General features: G+C 44.8%; 2 protein-coding genes across 6 annotated transcripts in view; both read right to left on the bottom strand.

Moving 5' to 3' along the window:
* Positions 1 to 96: 96 nt before the first annotated feature.
* On the bottom strand, positions 97 to 4,946 carry shbg (sex hormone-binding globulin). The gene is made up of 8 exons (XM_088409099.1): positions 4,780 to 4,946; positions 3,817 to 3,914; positions 3,321 to 3,510; positions 2,945 to 3,106; positions 2,035 to 2,191; positions 1,646 to 1,782; positions 1,361 to 1,565; positions 97 to 586 (listed from the first exon to the last, which is right to left on the bottom strand). Exons 1-8 carry the CDS (start codon positions 4,846 to 4,848, stop codon positions 459 to 461), a joined length of 1,146 nt encoding a protein of 381 aa, XP_088265225.1. The 5' UTR covers positions 4,849 to 4,946; the 3' UTR covers positions 97 to 458.
* A 1,146-nt stretch (positions 4,947 to 6,092) lies between these two features.
* zbtb4 (zinc finger and BTB domain containing 4) overlaps positions 6,093 to 16,514 on the bottom strand; it is a 36,205-nt gene continuing 25,783 nt past the window's right edge. For all 5 annotated transcript variants that reach the window (XM_088409057.1, XM_088409066.1, XM_088409082.1 and 2 more), the window contains one exon: positions 6,093 to 15,149. In XM_088409057.1, the coding sequence (XP_088265183.1) occupies positions 10,031 to 15,133 (5,103 nt within the window). In that variant the 5' untranslated portion in view covers positions 15,134 to 15,149 and the 3' untranslated portion in view covers positions 6,093 to 10,030. The remainder of the gene's footprint in view (positions 15,150 to 16,514) is intronic.

The following is a 16,514-nucleotide window of genomic DNA, read 5'->3' as shown; positions in this document are numbered from 1 at the left end:
AAAATTATTTTTAATTATGTATAACGCACGATTAAACACGTTTTACATGATAATTAATGCATTAATTCATTCATTCAATAAATTGAGCCACACCAATCATTTCATGTTTTCTTTAATAGAGAAAATTGTATTTGAAATGAATCAAGACTATGACATACGTTTTAGAAAAAGTTGGTAAGACTAATCCTAAAAATAACTGTTGAAAAGTTACATTATCAAGTATTATTGCAGCATAGTGAAGCATGACGTCATCTAAACCTAATTTTCAGTAATCCACTAGAGGGGGCAAAACGCCACACGTTCTTGTCATCTTCATCGTTTTGTCATTTTAATTCATTATTCACTACATGGTTGATAAATTTACGAGTCTTGCTTGCACAATTATCCCAAATAAGGTCAACACCAAAAGCCTGACATTTTCAATAGTCTTTCTACGAACAAGCTTCAATGCTTGTCCTTCACGCAGGACAGCTGTGAGCGGAGATGGACTGGTGTTTGATAGCCCTATCCAAGTCCACATCCTTTCCTTGGATCTGGATCTTCTCCAGACAGCCTGTCAAGAAACGGGAGCCGAGGTTGTCTTCACCTGTAGCAAGGAAAGAGGCACAGTTAACCATTGCTCCACAAAAACACTTTGACTAACAAATTTAATTTGTTTCACATTTGTTACCCAAGTCCCTGTGTTTTGAGAGGCTGTCAATGGCGTTTTAAATCATGGGTTAGCATTAGGATGTAGTGTGCAAATAAATGACATTGTAGGGGTCCATTTTTGTCACCCAAGGTACAATTTAAACAATTTGGAATAAAAAGACCGAAAAATCGTCAAAACACCGCGCAAGGGTTAAACGAATTATCAATAATTCTTGTGAAGGAAAACACACCGATAAACTTTTTGCAATAATTGTATTAATCATTATCATCCAACTGTGTTAAAAATTGCCCCGTGGTTGTTGAATTTCATCCTAAATTTAAGATGCACATTATACGATATAAGACGATATAAGATGCACGTTATATGACTGTGACATTGATCTGTTGAATTCCTGCTTCTTCTCTGTTCAAATGAGTCTGAAATAACTCTAAAATCCAACAAAATCAATCTTGGCTGAAAGAATCTCAATGTTCCTCTCATCATCTGCCATCTAGTGGTGTATGGTGCCATTACACCATAAACTGATCAAGGAAATATTCTGAATATGTGTACGGGCCAACAGAATGGGACCACTCGGTGAAAATTGTGTGGTTGTGCCAATTTATTCGTATATAGAGCAGTCTTTTTCAAATTGTGGCCTTGCAACTCGAAATCTTGCACGTTGGATCAGTGATAAGTCGAGGTGTCAACTGTATTTCTGAATCTCACCGAGCAGGCCGCCGATAGCAATGTGGCTTTCTCTCAATGTTTTCAAAAGCCCGGAATTTTTTAGAGGGCCGAGCAAATCCCACGATGCCTTTGATTCATGTCCACCGAGTCGCACTTCCAGCGAATCTGTCCCGAAGGTCATCTCCAGCCTCTCGAAATTTTCTTTCAGACTCAGTGTATGACCACTGAGAAAGAGTGTTACTTTCTGCAAATGCACACAAAAAAGTAAATCTTTTGCTTTCTTCCTACGACTAAAAATATATCTGTTCAGATCCTTATGCACACCTTAGTGTTATTATTAGCGCTTAAAGCGAACGTAAGCGCCTGCCCGGGTATCCTAATGCTTAAAATAGTCCCGTCCATTTTAGTGAAATCTCCCCATAATTCGATCGTCACACTGCGTTCGTGGCCTTTCTGTACATCTGCTCAAAAAACAGAAAACAACATCATTGATCCGTGTAACGATGTTAATTTATTCCCAACCGTTGACTCATTTCATTTTGCGACATGAGTGTCAGAGTTTTCAATAAGAGGGACAGGAGAAAAAAAACACAATCAAACAACTAATCTGCAGATGAGTCTCACAGACCCAGAGCGATGACATCACCATTTTCACTGCTTAGGTTAGTCAGAGCAAAATTTCTCTCCACCAAGAGTCCCTCCTATCCTTCCACCTGAAGTGTTGACAACGGCCATTCCGTTCCCGGGGAAGAAGCTGCCGGGTCGGATGCTTTGATAGCACGGCCAGAGCTCGTCTGCGTCCGTCTCCCAGGGGAGGCTGAGGTTCAGCCAGCTGCCTTCCCGCACACAGGCGTCCATCTCCGGCTGAAACTGCAAGGCAAAATGCATTTTCAAAAAACAGTGTACGCAATGGCCTAAAACAAAAACTGCAGTATTAAACATGATACAATGAGGACCATAATTGTCTCTGATATGTGAGAATCCACACAGAACAACGAGGCCTTGACTGTAAGGACAACCCATTAGCTTGCAGGCTAGCTAAAAAATAATAATCATCTAACTTCCTCTTAATTAAGTGCCTTTGCGATGCAGTTTCACAAACGACAAACCCAAGACACATAAAAAAAGACGTAAGCTAGCTCGCTAGTTTGCCAGCTAGCTACTGTAATAAACCCACAAAAACACCAAGTGAGGTACTGACGTATTAAGCAACTCTGCTGTTAGCTTGTGAGCTAGTTAGCATAATAAACAGTTAAGTTACAGTGTTCTTGTTGCGTGGCTCAAGGCTGTCATGTATCGGCTGGACCGCGAGCCCACTATTGTAGTGGGGTCCAAACGTTTTTGTTTCTGCCTACAGAAAAATGGAAGGATGCAAGGGCCACCTAAACATTCTTTCACTAATTTAATAAACACGCTATTATGAGTCAACAAAGAAATTTCATATTTTGGGCCAAGATGCGAAAATATAGCATCACTGCGTCTTTAGATTATTTTTAGCCCCGCCCCAAACATGTCCAGTCCTAAATGAATGTAAGCATTTCCACGTTTTCAGCACTTATCTTCAAAGATATTGAATGTATTTAGAAACAAATCATGAAAATGACTTTACAGGTCTTCCACTACCTGAACAATTATCCTCTCTTTCGGAATCAGGATCCCGCCAAGTGCCAGACGGAGGGCCCCCGAAACCACCTCCTCTATGACATCCGACTGCAGGCCTACTATGAGTCCCCGTGAGCCGTCCACGTCTAGGACCACAAAATGGCCATGGTTGCTCAGCTCCAGCTTTGTGGACACAGGGAGAAACATAGGTACAGTCGTGATACGCCCCCTGGTGGCCATCATGCATATACCAGAAGGAGTGGTGCAATACTCATTGAATTAAAGCGTAAAGCAAAAACCTTTGAATACTATGTATGATATCTGCTATTTATTATTGTAGGCTAATATGACGTGCCAAAATGTAGAACGCTTTTCATGATGGCGCCGCAGAACTCACCGTGTGCCACCGACCGTCGTTGAGCTTGGGCCCGCCCTCCACGTTGACGTGGACGCCGCTGCGGCTGATCTGCATGAGCGGGACGCCGTCTTTCAGAGACAAAATGAACCAGTCCCTGCCGTTTTTAGTGTCCCCGTAGAAAATGATCCCTTCCGGGTCGTACGTCCTGAGCTGAAAGGACGACTTGATGCTGCGCGAGAAGACATGAAAGGTCAGGGAGGACACCCCTGAAAAAGGTCATCTTGTTTTCAGAATTACTGTTAATGAATATTTAAAATATTTAAAATTGTATGATATAATATAAACAAGTTATCAGATACTACACTAAATACATTTGCAAATGGTAAATGCATATGTAAAATGACACGATAGATGTTAAATATAACGATAGTTCAATTTTTGGGGCGCACACGGTACGTTGAATGAGTTTCAGAGTATGAGGTGCCGTGTTATCCCAAAATGTGTGAGAAGTCACGATCTCTGAGCCCTCACGCACTCTCGTATCTTGGTGAGGTTAACGGAGATGTGAATCAGCGGCCTCCATGCATCTCTGTGCTGGCCCAAGTAAACAGAGGCACTGCCCGATATTTGTTTCTGCAGGATCGAAAAAAAAGAAGTTTTGTTAGCCCCTGTATTTCGTTTGAGATTATACAGTGCTATAAAAAAAAGTCTACACACCCCTCCCTGTTTCAATTGCCAGGTGTGGAGCATAAAAAATGAGACTAGGCATTAATATGATCTCTGACCTTCCCAACTTTGTTAGGGGAAACATATTCAAGCGGCAAAGTCAAAATAAACAATTGAGATTTTTTTTTTGCAAAAGTGTCCACATCCTTTATAATTGTACTCACAATTGTCCACTAAGATTCAAACACCTGCAACCATTTTAACCATGCTGGTGTCAATTTCGGCCCGATTTGGGCCATTGATCTAGAAACATCTAAAAAAAAAAAAAAACACACTAGGAGGCTGTCAAAACAGGTGGAGGTTCAAAACGGCACAATGCGTTCATTCCCGAATGCAGGCAAATGGAATTTATTTGTTGGCAAAGTTTGACCGTATGACCATTGACACCCAGGGGTTAAAGACCTTTGATTAATGCCCAAAAATGTTCTGATGTTTATTATTTGACTTTTCCAAACATTCTTATCGTTGTACATGTTACATCAAATGACCTTCGCCGCATCACCAGAATTTTATTATTTCAGTGTCAATATTACCGTTAGAATGGCCGATTGTACAAAATACTCAATAATTCTCTTTTGTTGTTTGTGTCTTCAATAACAGTAAATTTGATCTTAAAAATGAACCAAATCAATAAAACAGGTGTTTGGATCATTTTAAATGTATCTGAAAAGACAAAGCAATATTTTTTTTTTCCATTCCATATAAGGTCTCTCTTGTATCGTGTTTTTTCTTTCCTATCGCGATAAGCGGACCGCGAATGTAGCATACGTACCTTCCCCTGGACTCCCAACACCAATGCCGTGATGCTCAAAGTTAGCAGCAGTGGTCCACCCGCCATCATGGTGCCAGTCTAACCACTTTCCGAAAGCTTTCCAAGGAGTGTGTAGTCCCGTACTGTGCGCCGGTCCAGAGGGCAAGCGAGTTGGCGCCGTATCGATTTGGACGCCGTGACTAACAGGATAAACAAATGTGGACAACACACAGTTCATCATGCAAAAGGGCAGGGGCAGCAAACTCATGAAGGACACCAGCTAGTGTTTTCTTCTCTGTGTATGTTGGAAGCGAGAGAAAGAAAAAAAAACAAACTATATATATATATATATATATATATATATATATATATATATATATATATATGAATATATTTTTATTACTCAAACTAATTTATATATTTAATAAATTAAATGCAAAATTGTTTGATACATTTTATAAGTTCACATTGATTACCTATTTAATAAATAGTTCTTTTAAAATGCGAATTTGTTTTTTTTAATGATTTTTTTTTATAGTTGTTGACATTTTTATAAATAAAATTCAAGTAACTAAAAATGTTGTCTTTCACATTTTCCATGTAAAAACAAATAAAAGGTACATGTAAGATTGGTCAATAAAAACATTTACACAAAATTAAACAAATATTTAGTAAAATAAAAATGTTGAACATTTATATACATTTTTTACAACACAAACTGTTAACAATTTAATAAGTTAAATGTAAAAACACTTTGATAAGTTCACACTTTTTACCTATTGAATAAAATCTATTTTAAAATGTGAAAGTAATTTTTTAAACATGTTTTTTGTATACATACAGCTCATTTTTAAATTCAAATGTCTAAAAAACTGATTAGATTTTTTTAAATTTCACACACCAACCACATAACAAATGCTCAAAAATGTACACTTAAAGTTGGATACTTTTTTCTGTGAATAAATGTAGCCATTTTTTGATGAAATTCTGTTAAATATACTGTATACATAAAGCCTAATGTCCAATAAATTATCTTTATTATTACACTACATAAAACACATATTGTTTTACATTTGTCAAATGAATAAATGTAACATTCTTTATTGTAATATTGTTTTTCCACAATATGTTTAACAAAAAATCGTTTTTATGACTATTTATGTCGGTTTATTTAAAACTATTTTAATCAATTTCTTACATACAGCAATTCAATTAGCAAATACTCTAGTTTTAACAGATAAATAAACGAATAAAAGCCTAATATTACCAACTACACATTGAAACATTTGCATTTGTGGTCCAATTAAAAAAACAAAAAAAAACAATCATTTGACTTTGTTTCATTGGGTCATCAGGTTAATACTTTATTTTGTTTGATTGCAGCAAAGAGACAGAAGGGGGAGGCGAGGGCGGGCGGGAGGGGGAGGGGGGGGGGGGGAGTCAAGAGAAGAGTTATCGGAAAAGGACACTACAGACTTTGGGAGAGCTGAGGCTACGAGCCTTTGTATCAAATCTAAAGACAAAAGTCCTCAGGCAACATAAAAACATATTTTTTTTTTCATCTTTCCAAAAAAATAACCAACATATTTCGAGGGCTCTCTATGGCACAGTATTATCCTAGACATGATACACGATACGAAAAAAAAAAAAAAAAAAGTTTAGCCACACCCCTACATCTAGGAACAGCTTCATAGCGGACAAAGCCATGAGATCTATCTCCAAATATCTAAAAGGAAGGAAAAAAACAAAAACGTTCATTTACAAATCTAATTTCTTATGCCGTAACAAGGCACCTTAACATCGGAAATCTGGCAGATCCACATCTTAACTATAGATAATTATTTAAATATCAAAGCAGAGGCACATTCAATTCAACGAAAACGTACAGTAGACAGTTGTATAACACCACCAGATTCCAGTCCAGTCACTACGATACGAGTCAAATTTGCATGCTTTTGGTCTGTATGACATAAGAAACGATGGTCCAAAAACACATCTACAGGAATGGATTGGAATATTGCGTCGGACAACAAGGCTTTTTGTTTTTTTTTTCTTTTTTTTTATTCTTTTTTTTTTGTTTCCATTTCTGACACAGAAATTAAAAAAAAAAAAAAAAAAAGGTTAAGTGGCCTGTTTTTTGAGTGCCAAGGGATATGCTTGTGGCTTTTGGTTTTTTCCTCAACCTCTCACCCCTGAAAAAAAAAAAAAAGAAAAAAAAAAGACGGATATGGAAAATTGAGACGCGAACGAAAAGGGTGCGAGAAACAAACGGCGACGAAATAAAAAAGCTGTGCGCACAGTGTCAAGATTTGCCGAGCGTAGAAACGGTTAGGAAGCAAGTGGCGCTCATGCTTTCGTAGAACCCAAGTTTACTGACGTGTTGCTAGGACTACTGTTTATATGCATACCAGACTGTTATATTGTTCCGTAATAGGTTATTTGTGTGAAACAAACAGAACAAAAAAAACAAAAACAAAAAACTGAAACCGTGTGTGATAAAAATCCATTTGAGCAATTAGTCAATATTCTTTATATCCAGTGCAAGATCCTAGTAAGCTCTTTGGCCTCACTAGTAGGACAACTACATGTTACGAGTCAAGCAAATTTGTGCACTAGTTGACTGTGTGCTGCTAGTAGTATGAGTCAATCTTCGCAGAAGATAAAGAATATATACCTTTATTATGTTATTTTACAAACACTGCCACCATACAGCAATCGCGTTTCTGCTGGCAAAACGATGAAAATAAAATGGTTCCACTTTTGGGAGGAGGATATGTTTGAATGTTATTATCTTCATCTAGTCCTGCCGTGTGTACCGTAGTTTCAACAACATATGGTGCAGCCTCGATTATGGGGATATTTTGCATACTTAACCCAATCATTGAATAAATCATATTAAAAGCCGCATATTGTCTTCTATAGTGAGGCGGGGGGCGTGCGAGGCGATGCCAAGACCCCAAGAAAAAGGATTTGTCTTTGCCATGTGAAGTTTAATTGAGATAAAATAAGGATTGGCATCTTTTTTTTCAGGCAATTTGTTGCATTTTTTTTCGACCGGGGGTGTCTAACTCATTTTAGCTTGCGGCCCTCATGGAAGAAAATCTATTCCCGAGTGGACCGCAACAATGAAACCATATATAAACTTTATACATAAAATGTATATATTTATATAACTTTAAAAAAAAAAAACTTAAATTTATGAGTATTTTCTTTATCAATGTCCAAAATAGTGAAAGCACAACATGACTATTAATCATAAACATGAACATTACTAATATCATTAAACAGCTCAAGTTTTTCATTTTTTGAAAAATTCAGCTCATTTTTATACTTTACAAAATCATCGCCAGGGCCGGATTAAACCCATTTGCGGGCCGGAACCGGCCTGCGGGCTGTATGTTTGACACCACTGGTTTGGACAAACCTTTTAACAGTATAAATGCTGTAAAAAAAATAGTTAACAGTTGTTAAAAGTTTTTTATAATGCCTTTTCCTTGTATCAATGTCAATAAAAAGGATACTGTTTACTTATATAATTCTTATTGACAAAAATCAAATTTATGTTTGGCCTTTTCTCTTTTCTAGGGGGTGCTTTGCGAAACAAAATTAAGAAGCACTGAATTAATGATTTATCGCTCCCAGAGTATGTACTGTATATAATACGTAATGTTATTTGATTGGTTTATTTATTGAGGGGGGGCACAATAGGATTTGTACAAATTTTAGGCCTTAGTGCCCAAAAAAGCTGCACCAAACTGTAGGGCGTACTGTTTTTGTTTTTTTAGGAAATTAAAGACGGTTATTGGCACCTTATGGCACGGAAAATACGGTATTTGAGTAAAACAAAAGCAAAACAAAAAATCTGCAAATGAAAATCACGACGTTTTTGCCGGATCTACAAAAGCTAGCTTGTATCTTGGAAAACATGTAAATCGGGTCACAAGTAGTGCGGATATGTCAACTAATTCAGTTTGTTCACTCTTAACACGTTCCACTCGTACGCAGAATAGCAACAGTGGAAAAAAACGTCACAGTCGTTTCACCAGTCAACAAAATAGTTTTTCTAGCGATGACAAAGAGCATAATACAAAATGGACCTTGAGCTGGATATGAAGTATAATTGCTGAAAAAGATTTTCATCGTCTACCATAATGCACCTGTACTTCATTGACCGCATGACTAAAATTTACATTCATATTTATAGGTTTAGGCCCCCCGCCCCCCTCAAAGCCAACGTCGCAAAGGGGGGGGGGGGGGGGGGCGTAACCGGCAACATCGTTGAACATACAAGAGAGAACGTAACGACGTGGGGGCGTGTCCAGGCATCGCTTTGGCTGTTGAGCTCAACCTCATTTCTTCTTACCAAGAAATACGTAACTCAATACCCTGAATCCATTATTTTTTTTCCATCCACAAAGGGTGGGGGTTTGCACGGGGAAGTCGTGGGGGATAAGGTGGCATTTTGTTTCTTCTCATGTGTAAAGGAAATGAGATGAAGAAGGGAAGTGCAATAGTTACCAGCCTGCATTTCTTAACCCAGTGACCAGCTACATATCCAAAGCAGCTACAGGTGCCCCCTTTTAAGTGACCTCTACTTGACTATTTTTGTGCACATAAAGGTATAAACTATGCTATACACATCCTACGGTGTCGTCTGGCCACACAGTCAACGTGGCGTGTCCAGACGACTTGTCGTACACTTTGCCGGACGACGTATCCCTTCTATACGCGCGATCCCACATGCCGGCGGCGCTCACAGCGGCTAGAGGAGGAATGCCGTGTGCTGGCCCGAGCTGCTCATGCACATATCCCATTAGTCACAGCACGCGCGCTACCTACAAACTGTCCTCAATACAAGCGCGTTGCACCGCGGCACATCTGCGGAGATTCGTGCCCGTACTATTAAAATTCACTACTGGCAAAACGTCGAGCGGGCTTGAGGGTGAGATTTCGCCGTTCGAAGCTCACGTGAAGGTTGTGGTGATTCTGGTACGGAAATTTCACCGACTGTGCCTAACGTTTTGGAAGTAGGGCAAAAAAACTGGCTACGGGTCGCTTCGCTCTCATGCTTCCATGGGCTACGGCTTCAAAGAGGCAACAGAAACACACCCTGTACGCAGTTCTTATTTGTATATTCGAGATAATAGAATCAAATTCTAGAACTACGACACACTACGGCAAAACAGAAGAGAACAAAAATGGGAGGGAAAGGGTGATGATACCCGTTCCCTCCCTGGTCCTGTTCTCTTCGTAATAGAATCCTTTTGGCGTCCTAAGGTTTGTTGCTGCTGCCGTCGCGTTGCTTCTTGCCACTGCCGTAGAAGTTTGGGTTGGCCACTAGCGGGTGCGGCGCCGTCCCCATATAAGGCCCGGCACCGGCGGTGTAGTTGAAGATGGCCGGCAGGAAGGGCAGGGGCGCCACCTTATCCGCGCCGGGCGCCATCATGTTGAGGGCCACGGGAAGAGCCGCCATGTTGTACGGGTAAGCCAGAAGCTGGGACCCGTAGAGGAGCTGGTACGGGTCCGGATAGAAGGGCAACTTGGCCAAGTCAGCGCCGCCGGGGACCATCATCTTTCCCAGAGGGCCGAAGGGAAGAGCTCCGGGAGGGTAAGAGGACATAAGCAGGTTGTCCTCCTGCTTCTTAGCTGGCTGGTAGGTGTCCGGCACGATCAAGGGAAGGGGGTAATCCTGGACAGGGAAGCACACCGGCGCTGGTTCCACATGCTGGGAATCCCTGGAAGCGTCCTGGCGCTCGGGCTCGCTCGGTTTTGGTGGTCGCGGGAGAAGGAGAGCGTGGGCGGAGGGGCGGTCTCCCCCGCTAGGCAACGTAAGCCGGTCCAGTTCTTGGACCTGCTGGTTGGCTGCGGCTAAGAGTCCGGGGCGGCAGGGTGACTTTGGAGTGTGTCTGTGTGACAGGGGCCCATTTGTAGTGGTCTGAGCGGGGAGGTGCTTGGGGGACGGGACTGGACTCAAAGGCTCCTCTTTGGGAACTAACAGAACCGTTTGGTCCACTTGGGTCTGATCATGTCGACTCATGTGCTGGACCCTCTCCATGTCTTTTCCTCGATCTTTGTCCCGCCCCCTTTCTCCCGGTTTCTCGAGCTCCCTCTTTTGGAGTCTTTGCCTCTCCATCTCCCTCTCTCGAGCTAGTATGGAGGACATGGTGAGATCTTGTGCTTCATTGGGAGAGGGGCTGCGGGACAGAGACTGGACTCTGCGATCCTGGACCAGGGGGGGTTCCTTGTAGCTTGTGTGTACAAACACAGCACTCCGAGCTTGCCTCTCCCTGTCCATTATGACCCCATCTCGTGTCACGACTCCCCGATCGGAGCTGTTAACGGTCGCCACGGAAACAGGCGGAGCAGCAGTGGTTATTCTGGTCTGTGGCATCATGGGCACGTTAGCGGAGGTGCTCGGGGCTGCCACGCTCAGCACGGGACTCGCTATTTTGTCTAGACTCCGTTTGCCTGGGGTACGATAGTCCAAACATTCAGGCTTGTTCAGGACCAGAACACTCTGGAGATTGGGGGGCGTGGCCGGGGTAAGCTGAGCTTTTGCAGGCGCCACGTTGACCGGGCTCTCGCTCAACTTTGGGCTGGGCTTCTTCTCGGGTTCCGGGTATGTGCGCTCTCCCGCCACAGGCTCAGCGCCTGTTTCTGCTTGCTGATGTTGGGTTGTTGGTTCACCGTGGTGATCCGGTATAGATGAAGGCTCGGCAGTTTTAGGAGGCTCTGCTGTCAAATAGCTGATGACCGAGACAACTTGGCCTTTCTCAGGGGCCGACTCTTGGCTCGCGGCTGTCGTTTGGGGCTGTGCAACGTCTTCGTTCTTTTCTCTTTCTGGAGAAGAGCTGAACTCGTGACGCCGGACGTGGCGGTTGAGCGCAGAGGATGTCTTGCACACTTTGTGACACTGTGGGCAGGTGTGCCGTGACAACGCTCTCCTACCCGGGCGAGCCGGGCTGGAATTACTCAAGTTGACTTGATCCTCCTTTTCGTTCTTGCGTTCAGGTTTGAGTGCATCAGGATGCTCGCCGAGCGCCACTTTAGGTGGGGCTGAGGATGTGTCAGCCGGCTTGGGGTGCTGGATCCTCTGGTGGTCTTCCAACTTGTCCCTCGAGGGGAACGTGGCTCGACAGAGGAGGCACATGAACTCCAGTAGATGACTCAGTTCATGCTGATCCCGCTTGCTGGAGCTGGAGAACCAGCAGCCACACGTTGCACACTCTGCCGCATTGCCGTTGGTCCAAGGTCGTCTTTTGAGTCCGGAAGGAGGAACGGTGGTCACCAAGGGATGCTTTGGGGATGGCGGGGAAGGAGCGGAGACCTCATGACAGCCCTCCTTATCTTGTTTCTCTTCTCTTTCACATCCTCCCTTGTCAGCTCCTGACGGCTTTCCACCCTCGTCCTCATCTTGTGATTTTCCCAACTCTTTATTCCCACGCTTTTTCAGCTTTTCAGCTCTCCTTTTCAGCCGTAGGGCACGCTTAATCTTGAGCTTTCGCTGCCAGCTTTTGAACCTCTGCAGATGTGCCTGGGCTTTTTTCTTGGGCTTGTAGGAGTAGTAAGGTCGCCACAGATTGTCCTCCATGTCGTGGTCGCTCTCCTGCTCCCGCACCTTTTGACGGAAATTGTACTCCCTGAACTCGTCAGAGGAGTTGCCCGTGTTTTCCCCCGCTTCCTCCTTGCTTTCTCCTCCAGTATCGTCCTCCTGCCCCTGGCTAGCTCGCCTGTGGATGTGATGTTTGTGTTGATGGGCGGTCTTGACAGAAGACGCCTCGCCTTTTTTGCTTTTGGGAGGAGAGCGGCTTTTGTCTCTCCTGAGGTCTGTCTCAGAGATACTGCGCTTGACTATGGCCTCCTCCCCAATACGTACAGTGATCTGGCACAGCGGGCCTGTCTCTTTGACCACTGAGCCCCCGGATGGCAGCGGCAGCTTTGACTTAGACAGGTCGTTCTTGCCGTGGGACTTTTTGGACTTGAAACATGAACCGTCCGTCTCCGTATCCTGTCTCGGACCTGAGCTGTCTCGGGACCTCTTTCTGTGGCCGTCCGCGCCATCCCGCTGTCTCTTTAACGACCTCGCGCCGCCCTTGTGGGCGGTCTGACTGACGTTGATTTCAGGGGGGTTGTTTTGTTCACTTGCAGCCGAGACCTGATTGCTGTGCACGATGACGGAGGATGACACAGCGGTTCCGTGAACTATGACCGATGGTTTTGTGTGCCCGTATGTGATCACAGAGGGCGTGCATGTTGAGTCTGTGCCTCTCGCAGGTTTGTGACCTTTGGTTTTGCTGCTACTGGACATTTTAGAGCCGCCTCGAACCGGCTCTATCTCGTGGGCCTCGATGTCATGTTTTTTAGGATGAGGCGAGTCTCTTTGGGGGAAGGGGGGTGAAACGGGATGGTCGCGGTCCGTAGGTGGTACGTCGTCGGAAAACCCGTCAGGGTCAGGCTTGACGCTCTGAGGATGGGCCCCGCTGATGAAACTCTGTAGCTCTCCAGGTCCCAAAGCACAGCCCAGGCCAGGCAGAGAGAGGGGAGGGGCTTCAGCCGGTGACATCAGCAGGCCATTATGTAAAGTGTCGCTGTAAGTCTTGTACGGTCTTTTCTGCGAGCGCATGGGGAGGAGGCGGTAGAGCTTGAGGGCGTTTGCCTTCTGCTTATAGCCGCCATTGGCCGTCTTTTCACTGGAGATGAGACTGGGATTGATGCCGTGAATGGTCTTCTGGTGAGTTTTGAGATTGTAGTACGTTGCGAAGGCATCCCAGCAGAAAATACACTGGTAGCGCCGCTCCCCCGTGTGCCACACCTCGTGTTTGGTCCGGTACTCGGCCAGGGCGAAGACCTTGTCGCAGTAATGACACGGGTACCTGCGTCGCCACGAGTGCACGTTGGAGTGACGCTTAAGGCTGGACAGCGTCATGTAAGAGCGTTCGCACACAGAGCAGAAGTAAATGACGTTGCCATCCACCACCTTCACAAAATGGCTCTCATCACTTGCCAGGAGCTCCGTGGCTGCCGCATCATCATCGCCTTGGATACGTGCCAGCAGGCTAGCTGCTTTTTTTTCCGGCCTAGGCCTGCGCGCGTCCGCTTCCCCTTCCTCCACTCGCACCTCGCCCTCCTCCAGCGGCTCCTCCTTTGGCTGCACGGCGAGAGACGGGCCCAGGCGGGAGGGCAGGCCCGGCACTCTGCAGGAGGCCTCGTGAGATTGCAGTCTCTTGCTGTGGATGAAGACTTTGCCGCAGAAGCGGCAGCTGAGGGCGCGGCTTCCACGGTGCAGCCGCATGTGGACAGTGAGTGAAGAGGCTGAGCTGAAGAGCCGGTGGCACACCCCGCAAATCAGCTCGGGCTTGACGCTTTCGGTGGGGGAGTAGGAGGAGGAGTGGGGCGGTGCGGTGAGCCCCTCGGATGGGGGGGGAGGGGGCGGCGGCAGGGGGGGCGGGAGATGGAGCGTAGGCGGGTGGAGGCTGGGTCCGTGAGGGCTTCCCAGCTTCCCAGCTGGCCGTCCTGTTATTTTCTCCTTCCTCTCTCCGTCCCCGCCTCCTCTCTGATAGGCCGAGGCGCCCAGGCTGAAGAGGATCTGGGCCGTTTGTGAGGGCGAAGCTGTGCCGTTGGGCAACTTGAGTCTCTCGTCCCATCCGTCCGCGCTGTACGAGCCCGCTAAAGAGGAGTTGGAAGAGCCGGGCGTTGACTTGTGAAACGTTGTCTCCGGAGAGAGTTTGGAGCACTTGAGCGGAGGCGGGGATTTGATATCCTTCCTGATAAGTGCGTGAACAGTCATTGGGGATGAGGAGGAGGAGGGTGAGGAGGACGGAGAACTGTCGTGCCTCGGGGGCTTAAAAGGTCTGTGCTTTACGTCCATGGTGGAGTCCAGTTTCCATAGAGACCCCTCGTCAGAGCTTTTAGAAGAAGGCCGGCGTCTGTGCGGGGAAGAGGATGACGCGCTGTTACGACAATAGCTGGATGACGTCAGCGAGGCCGGGAGGGGCCCGGCGCTAACTGGGAAGCTTAGGGTGATTTTTGCATTTTTAGGTCCGTCGGCCATGCTTTCCAGCCTGTCCTCCATCATCGCATCTCCTCGGCCGCTGTGCCTTTTCCCTTTCATCTCCGGCTGACGGGGTTCCCCTCGAGAGTCTGTTGTGGCCCGGTTTGAGTCGGCGGGCAGCTGAAAGGGTTCTGTGGTTACTAGGGTCAATGGAGGGGAAGACAAAGGGGTCTGGCGCTGAGTCTGGCGGCAAGTGGCGCCCTTGGCGACACGATGTAGGAGGGCGCAGGGAGGTGTTAACCCAGAAGCCAGGTGTCGCTCACTCAGACGAGAGTGAATAAGGCCCACGTGGAGGGGGTCCCACACCTTCACCCCGGACACCATGACCAGCCCCCGAAATCTGAAAGGAAAAAAAAAAAATGCAATAAACATCAGGTTGTCCTCAAAAATGTACTCATTCAACTCAACAGATAAATCACACAGCACACTACCAAATGCAAATATCAAAAGGTACTGCATGATAGTGTAAATGAGCTCATCGGTTTTTACTGTAAAGTCTGGGCCTGTTTAGTAGAACACAAAAAGATATTACAGTGTTCTGTTACTGTATAAATGGCAACAGTTGGATACAGAGCTTACTTGTATTTTCTGCCATCTAGTGGAACGGACTTTAATTCTTCTGCCTATCACAATTGTCACAGCCATAAATAAACAAGACATATTTACTGCAGATAAAAAAATGCCAGAATAAGTGAAACTAATTTCTTGTGAGTAGAAAACAGGTCAAATAGCTACTCCCACCTTAGTATAAAACTAAATATAACATTTCATTTATTTTAAATCAAACAACCTAATTTTGATTTATAAGAGTTCCCAATCTTAACACTAAATAATCTTATACATCACTATGACACAGTAATTCTTATATTGCATCTGATCTTTTAATGTTCATGGCAAATAATAAAGCCAGAGCATGAATCAATACTCACAGATTCTTTTTACTAAACAAATAAACCCAGCAATATTACCATAGCTTAATAATGCCAGGCTTCTTTGTATTTTACCATCAAAACAACATAAAATAATATGTTTACAATATACTGCTAGTGGCCAAGGCTCGCTTTTTTCTTCTTCTTCAAAATCAATATGTATCAAGATCCCTGAATTTGTCCATTTTCTCAAAAGGGTAGCAGGCTTGCTGGAGCTTAACCCAGCTGTCTTTGGGCAGTAGGCGGGGTACACCCTGGGCAATTTGGAGTGTCCAGTATGGCTACCCTGCATGTTTTGGGGAATGCGGGAGAAAACTGGAGTACTCGGAGAAAACCCACGAAGGCACGGGGAGAGCATACAGACTCTACACAGGAAGGCAGGTTTTTTTTTTTTTTCTCTGAGGTGACTAGAAAGATTCAAAAGCATTTCCAATCGTTTAAAAGGGCAAAGTTCAAGGTACAACTTTATGTGAGTCACAGCTGGGCGATCATGGGGGGAATTTTTTTTTAAAAGTAATAGCGAAATATGATTGCAGGCGGCTCGGTGGAAGAGTGGTTAGCACGCCCGCCTCAGAGTTCAGAATCCCAAATTCAATTCTGGCTCGCTCTAGCCTTTCTGTGTGGAGTTTGCATGTTCTCCCCGAGGCTGTGTGGGTTCCCTCCAGGCACTCCGGCTTCGTCCCACATTGTGTTGTCCTCACATTTTAATCAAGACTCCATATCGATTCAGATGAATGATCTTATTACAGCCACGTTCTCTTTCCACTCAAGCCTTG

Source organism: Hippichthys cyanospilos, chromosome 1, assembly GCF_059441005.1.
Source record: "Hippichthys cyanospilos isolate Australia breed blue-spotted pipefish chromosome 1, RoL_Hcya_1.0, whole genome shotgun sequence".
NCBI classification, from domain to species: Eukaryota; Metazoa; Chordata; class Actinopteri; order Syngnathiformes; family Syngnathidae; genus Hippichthys; species Hippichthys cyanospilos.
The sequence above is the reverse complement of the archived record's forward strand: the minus strand, read 5'-3'. Positions and strand labels throughout refer to the sequence as shown.

Coding starts and splice junctions, on each gene's coding strand:
- shbg (XM_088409099.1), bottom strand. CDS start 4,848: ATGATGGCGGGTGGACCACTGCTGCTAACTTTGAGCATCACGGCATTG. Junction 3,107..3,320: donor ACGACGGTCGGTGGCACACG/GTGAGTTCTGCG, acceptor GTGTCCACAAAG/CTGGAGCTGAGCAACCATGG. Junction 1,783..2,034: donor GGCCGTTGTCAACACTTCAG/GTGGAAGGATAG, acceptor TTTTTTGAGCAG/ATGTACAGAAAGGCCACGAA.